Raw genomic sequence first — 7426 nt, 5'->3', positions numbered from 1 at the left:
TGTGGAAACTGAGCTCCAGGACAGTAGTGGGTTTGTGAGACAGGGACGCATCAGCCTTTGATACAGATCTCAGGGACACCATCCTGCATCCCAGCACACCCCCACCCTGCACAGGGCACCTCTCCCAGGGCCATTGGGCGTGGACCGGGGACAGATGCCCAATGACAGCAGCAGGGCTGATCCCACTCCTGCATGCCTGCCCTCCCAGGTCCTCATCTGGAATCTGGACGTGGGTGAGCCCGTGAAGATGATCGACTGCCACTCGGACGTGATCCTCTGCATGTCCTTCAACACTGACGGCAGCCTGCTCGCCACCACGTGCAAGGACAAGAAGCTGCGCGTGATCGAGCCCCGCTCCGGCCGTGTTCTGCAGGTGAAGCCCCACTTTTTTGAGGGGAAGGGAAGGTATTGGGGCCTGGGGCTCAGCTTTCAGCCTGGCCTAGGGAAAGGCCGAGCCAGCTCCCCCCTCTCATGCACCTGGCCTGCACTTCTGTTGACTGTCCCGTCTGTTCTGGGCCCTTCTCGACTCACACAGGAACCCTGCCTTGTCCTTGGTGGAGAGGGGCTTTAGTTCTCTTTCTTGGCCACTGCACCCCTCCCCCCAGATGGGATTCTTCCGGCCTGCACTGGGGATGAGGCTGGTGACACCTTCAGCACTTGAATCTGTGGGTGCTGACCGAGCCCCATCCTGGACACAGGAGGAGGGCTTTGGACTCCCAGCCCAGCCACCTGTGTGGGACCAGCCTGGTGGTAATGCCTCCGGGCACACCAGCCCTGGGGACAACTCCAAGTGCAGAGGATGATGATGAACTTAACTCCAGTTTTGGTTTTTGAGTCTCTTGTGTCTTGACTGTGAGGAAGGGATTAGATGCCATTTGGGGGTAAGAAATTAACATTTCTTGAGCCCCTAGAGCATGCCAGTCACCAGGAGGGATGGGAAATTTGGATTAAATTTGAGATTTACCTGCTACACAGGAAAGGATGGATGGTGACCTGGTTGTGTTTATGTAGGAAAAGTCCAATATTGTGAGGCCAAAAAGCCAGCTACTACTACTAATTATCCTAGTGACTAGCATCACTAATATTAAGCAGCATTTACTCAGTGCTCACTGTGTGGCATGTAGGGCCACAGGCTTCATATCGTCCCCTCACTTAGTCCTCATGACAGTCCTCTGAGGTGGGTACTGTTCCTCTTCCCATTTCACACGTGGGGACACTGAGCTTTGGAGGGGGTCGGAGACTGGAATGTCACCGTTATGGCGGAGCGGGAGTTCAAACCCAGCTGGATGGACCCCAGAGCCCATGCTGAGCAGAAAAGGTGCCAGAGAGCAGAGAACCCAGCCTCCACCTCACACCCTGGACACGAACCCAGAGAGGGTGAGGGGCTCCTCCTGGCTACACTTTTTTGGCAGAACTTGGAACTAAATGCCAGAGAGGGTGGTACCAGCCTGGGTCTGTGCACGGCTCCGCCAGCCTCTGGTTTCTCCCTGATGCTGACTCATCCGGGCAGAGGACCGTTGTGCATTAGGAGGAAAAGGAAGTGCCATGAGCTGGGAGGCAGGAGAGGAGGCAGAGGACGGCTTCGTAGGAGCCCCTGGTGTAGTGAGTCATCAAACAGCGAGCCAGCCTGAGTCCCCTGTCCTCAGGTTCCTGCCAGTAGGTTTTGCTGTGCAGGTTAAACAAGAGGCCCTGTGGAGAGCACCTGGCACCTGGCACATTGCAGGCCCCGCCCGGGGCTTGGTCAACGTTAGCGCCCCCTCCCCTGTGCTCCACCCGCTGTGGGACACGGCAGAGAGGCCTGGTTTCCCAGTCTCGGGGCTCCCCTGCTCCTCAGGACCTGTATTTCTTTCCTGTGGCTGCTATATGGAGTCTCTCCCAGTTCTGGAGGCCAGAGTTCTGGCATCACGGTGTCAGGAGGGCCACACTCCCAGCAGAGACTCCAGGGAGAATCCTTTCTTGCCTCCTCCAGCTTCTGTGGCTGCTGGGCTTCCTTGGCTTGTGGTCACATCACTGTAAGCTCTGCCTCCGAGGTCACATCACCTTCTCTGTGTCTGTGGAATCTCCTTCCACCTGTTATAGGGCTCTCAGGATAGCATTTAGGACCCACGTGGATAATCCAAGGGATCCTTTATTTCAAGGACCTTAGCTTAAAATTACATCTGCACAGTCCCTTTTTCCAAATAAGGAAACATTCACAGGTTCCAGGGATGAAGACGTGGGTGTATCTCCTGGGGGCCATGATTCCGTCTTCTACGGGACCCTGGGGCCGGGCCCTGACTTACTGGCTCTCTCTGCCCCCCAGGAGGCCAGCTGCAAAAACCACAGAGTGAACCGGGTGGTGTTCCTGGGGAACATGAAGCGGCTTCTCACGACCGGGGTCTCCAGGTGGAACACACGACAGATTGCCCTCTGGGACCAGGTCAGCTGCACGGAGGCCGGGTGGTGGCATAAAAGGGTTGTAGCTCTGGGGGCTTTGCTGGCGTTTGGGAAGGTGAGATGCTCTCCTTCCTGGACACAAACTGATGCTGGCCGCCTCCCCGCAGGAGGACCTCTCCATGCCTCTGATCGAGGAGGAAATTGATGGGCTCTCCGGCCTCCTGTTCCCCTTCTATGACGCTGACACGCACATGCTGTACCTGGCAGGAAAGGTAGTAGAAGGTGGAGAGGGACTGGGCAGCCTGTGGGAGACCCCTCCCTCCATGAGGCCCCCACTCCTTCCCGACTCCCCTAAGAAGAGCCAACCTCACCTCTCTGGCCTTCCCCTGTGCCAACCTGGGTCTTTCTTACTCTTTTTCCATTGAAACCTACCCTCAAGTCTAACACATATTCTTACTGAAGTGTCAATGTCAGAATCCCTTCGGAGGTGGGTGGGAGAGGGTTTTACATTGGGATAAGGGTCAGAGCCTGAGGTGTAGAGGACTGTGACTAATGATGGAATTTGAGGCACCTTCCAGGAGATCTCTGACCAATATGGCCTTGACTGTCAGGAAAGCTGTCTATACACACAGACCCACCAGCAGCAGCACCACACCCCCAGCGGGTCCCCTGTGGCAGGCCCACCAGAGGCCAGGTCTCCCTGGTCTTTGACCACCTTTGAGGCACAGTGGAGGCTCTCTTCAGCAGACCCCTGGACCAGGGCTTACTCAACCTCACACACACACACACACACACACACCTTCCTCACCTCCTTCTCTCCTTGCCCGCAGGGAGATGGAAACATCCGGTACTATGAGATCAGCACTGAGAAGCCCTACTTGAGTTACCTCATGGAGTTCCGCTCCCCGGCCCCGCAAAAGGGCCTAGGTAAGGGGTCAGGAAGCTGCCCTGGCTGTTAGGCTGTAGAACAAGGGACTGGATATTTGGCTCATGAATTACACGCTCCCCCCAACCCACCACCAATAAAATATCAGGCTTAGAAGGCCACAGCTCATGGGCAAGTTAGATAGAAGCCACAGGTGCTGCTCCCGTGAAGGTCACCACCCTTGGTGTTTGGCGTCCTCCTCGATCTCTGTTCATCAGCAGCTCGTGGAGAGGGGAAGGGATGCAGTGTCTTCATTCCCATTTGCAGATGGGAAGCCCAACGCGGTTCTGACATTGGAGGGTTTTCTTTCCCTTGGGTGGGTGAGTAGGGGATGGGACAATGTGATGTGATCTGAAAGGCTGGTTGAAGACTGCTTGGCTTCTGTAGGGAGAGTGGACTCGGGAGCATGGATTTGGAAAGGCAGGAGGGAGGCACAGAGACCAGTTAGGAGGCCACTGTGGATTTCTTGGCAAGAAATGATGGTAACTAGGGGGACAGCATGACAATGGGGAGAAGGGGATGAATCCAGGAGATGTGTAGAAAGTGGCATCAGCAGAACTCAGGGAGAAGAGGAGACAGAGGGATGAACCAAAGGTAAACATTTCTTATCTTCCTCACCTGTGGCCACTACTGAGCATTTACCATCAGCCGGCACTTTGGGAGGTGCATAGTGGCCAAGTAACTCACCCAGGCAGAACACAAGCTCAGCCTGCTGGTTCCAAATCCCACTTGGTGCCATTACACCACTGCCCTCCAGCTCCTGGAGTGACCTTGTCTGGAAGAGCAGCCTTTCCATTCCAGCTGAGGATAGGTAGAGCCTTGACGCATGGTCACATCATGGAGAAAGAAACTAATGTTGCCTGTGCTCTTCACCTTGCCCAGCATTGAGCATCTTCATACTCAGTCCCCTGACTACTTTCCTTCTCTAACCAATCAATGAACCTGAAGTTCATTGAGGTTATGATTTGTCCAAGGACTCCCAGCCATAAAAACAGTCAGAGCCAGGATTCGAACCCGGGTTTTCCCTACCCCCAAGGTTGTGTTCCTAACACCACACTGCACACTGCTCCCTCGGTAGATGATCAGTAGGTGCAGCTGTTAGGGACAGTGTGGCTAACGACACACACAGACAATGCATGCACTCACATATGCACACATCTGCTCTCAGTCCTAGAAGACTATGACAGGACAGCAGACAAGCTGCATTTAAATCTGAGGGGTGCATGGAAAAAGGTTTTTCCCTCCTTCTTCTCTGAGGATCAAGGACACAGACATTTCAGGAAGCCAGTTCATCTCAGAAGGTGATGGGTTCTGTGGCTTATATTGTAACAACACTCTGTGACCTTGGACAAGCCCCTTCCCTTCTGACCCTCAAGAGTCTCATCTATAAAAAGAATGGATTAGATCCCAATATTTCTGCAGCCCCTTCCAGTCCTAAAAGACCCCAATTCTAAACCATGCACTTCGGCCAAGCAGGTCTGGCCCATGAGGCTTATGTGAGAAGTCACCACCCAGGACAGACTGACTCATGAAGCCCTCAGCCCACCCGCTGCCCTCTGCAGGGGCCATTGCTCCAAATCTAGTGCCAACCGCTGGGGTCTCTCCCCTTGGCTGGGGACATCAGGGAGAGGGACACCAAGGGGGAACCCCCTGGGCCCCAGGAAGCCACGTGTAACTGTCCACAGGGGTCATGCCCAAGCATGGGCTGGATGTGTCGGCTTGCGAGGTATTCCGCTTCTACAAGCTGGTGACTCTCAAGGGCCTGATCGAACCCATCTCCATGATCGTGCCCCGGAGGGTGAGTGGGGCTGGGCGGGACTCCCAAGGGCCTTCTGCCTCAAATCCTAGCTTGCTCTCCGCTGACGGTGACCCCGGAGGAGCCCAGAAGAAGTAGCCCTTTTACTGTGGACTTGGGTCTTCAGGCCCAATTTGGGGTGGGGAATGGAGGCCATTCCAAGGTGGGGGCGGTGTTGTTTGCTAATGAACTCAGGGTGGCAATTCCAAGTGGGAGACATTGTGAATGCAAAGGCTTGGAGGCAGGAAAGCAGGTAACATGGTTGAAGGTCAGCGAGGAAAGAAGTCTGACTGCAGAGCAGAGGTTTTCTCAGCTGCCCACCCCCATCTATTCCCTCTTCCGCTCCCCCCACTATAGTCAGATTCCTACCAGGAAGACATTTACCCCATGACGCCAGGCACGGAGCCAGCTCTGACCCCTGATGAATGGCTGGGAGGCATCAACCGAGGTAAGTACCGCAAGGGGTGGACTTCACGAAAGAGGTAAGAGTGTGAGGGCTTTGCCTTCAGTCTGGCTCACCCCATTTCCCTGCACATCCTCCTGTTGGAACTTCCCTCACACTTGGCCAGCCGTCAAGAAGAGGCTGACTCAGTCCATCCATCGTCAGTGAGAATATGTCCCTTGCCTTTCTTAGATCCTGTGCTGATGTCTTTGAAAGAAGGTTATAAGAAGTCCTCAAAAATGGTATTTAAGGCTCCTATCAAAGAAAAGAAGAGCGTTGTGGTCAATGGGATAGATTTATTAGAAAACGTCCCGCCCAGGACAGAGAATGAGGTAAGGAATTTAAGTTATTACCTCCACAGGCCCTGGAAGAGTGAGGCCTTTACATTTCAATTAGGGGTCAGGCCTTTAAGCCAGCTCCGTTCTGAAGCCTTTTTCTTTCTGAGACAAACACCATCAGTAGCCTGCTGTTGGCTTCCATTGCCTCTGGCCCCTGTAAATAGAGGCTGGGATATCACAGGGATATTGATGCCCCTCTCCCAACCCTCACAATTCACTAACCCACACAGCCACCGGTGGACTCACAGTCTCCTCATGAATCCACTGCAGAATGTCGCTGTCATTTGGTGGTACAGGAGACATAAATTCCTGACTCACAGAGGAAACCCAGCCTCGTGCATTACAGCGCTGCCTTCCTTCCTGGCGCTGGAGCACTGATGAGATCTGACAATTTCCTGTTTTGTGTAAGACACTGGATGTCTATGGAAATGCTCTTTGTACCATTTGCCATGGAGTATTCAGGAGCAGTCGTCGCTGGGCCCTGTCCATGCCCCCGAGGGCTTGTCTTTCTAACCACACCCTCAGTCTGCGGTGCCAATACAGTTTAGCTCAGCCAGGACTCACATAACACCCACCGTGTGCCAGGCACTTGGCTTGATGCAGCTGAGGTGGAGATGGCTGCGTAGACCCACCTGCTTTGGCATCTGGCTCTCCCATTTCCTGGCTGTGCCTGAACAAGTTTCCTGACCTTTCTAAGTCCCTTTCATGGTGGCAAAATGGGGATATGAGATGCCGTGAGCGTGAAAGAGATCAGCTCTCCCTGGCTCACATCAAGTGCTCAACGAGGCTGACTATTAGCTATCTATTGCCATGTAACAAATTACCCTAAAACTCAGTGACTTAAACCCACACACATGTATTATCGCATGGTCTCTGTGGGTTCCTGTGGCTCAAGGTCTCTCAAGAGGGTGTGAAGTATCAGCCAGAACTGTAGACGCTCCTGGTGGCTCATCTACTTCCAAGTTCACTCACCTGGTTGCTGGCAGGACTCACACCCTCCCAGGTTGTTGGATTGAGACTCTCAGTTTCTCATGGCTGTTGTCCAGAGGTGCCCCCTCAGGGCCTTGCCACATGGACCTCTCCATGGGGCAGCTCACCACATGGCACTGGCTTCCCTCGGAGTGAGTGAGGAGGAGGGGTGTCCAAGATGGGTGCCACAGCCCTTTGGTAGTCTAACCTTGGAAATGACATCTTATTACTTCTGCCATATTCTACTCATTTGAAAATCACTAGGTCCATTCGACCCTTGAGGGGAGAGGATAACAAGGGGGGGGGGCCCCTTAGAGGCTTCTTGTCACACCAACGTATGATTACCACTATTATTCATAAAAATAAGACCATTCCTGACCTCTGGGACCTCACAGTTTTCAAGTGGAAATTGACAGGCAAACTGGTAATTGTTATGTAATATGTTTATGTGCCATTATAGAGGGATGTTAAAATTTCTAGGGCTGGATGGAATCATGTGATAAATGGGATTTGCTTCTAAATAATCCCTGAAAGTGGGGAGCGGGGGGGGGGGCATGCAGGAGGAGGGGGCGGGAGGAGAT

General features: G+C 53.7%; 1 protein-coding gene across 1 annotated transcript in view; it reads left to right on the top strand.

Annotated features, from left to right (window-relative positions):
• CORO2B (coronin 2B) overlaps positions 1–7426 on the top strand; it is a 62766-nt gene that overhangs the window by 51180 nt on the left and 4160 nt on the right. The window contains exons 4-10 of the mRNA XM_006758388.2: positions 209–373; positions 2303–2419; positions 2544–2648; positions 3207–3303; positions 4987–5099; positions 5454–5544; positions 5731–5870. Coding sequence (XP_006758451.1) covers positions 209–373; positions 2303–2419; positions 2544–2648; positions 3207–3303; positions 4987–5099; positions 5454–5544; positions 5731–5870 — 828 coding nt within the window. The remainder of the gene's footprint in view (positions 1–208; positions 374–2302; positions 2420–2543; positions 2649–3206; positions 3304–4986; positions 5100–5453; positions 5545–5730; positions 5871–7426) is intronic.

This window comes from Myotis davidii, unplaced genomic scaffold (genome assembly GCF_000327345.1).
Source record: "Myotis davidii unplaced genomic scaffold, ASM32734v1 scaffold673, whole genome shotgun sequence".
Lineage (NCBI taxonomy): Eukaryota > Metazoa > Chordata > Mammalia > Chiroptera > Vespertilionidae > Myotis > Myotis davidii.
Note: the sequence above shows the minus strand (reverse complement) of the source record. Positions and strands in the feature narration are given on the sequence as shown.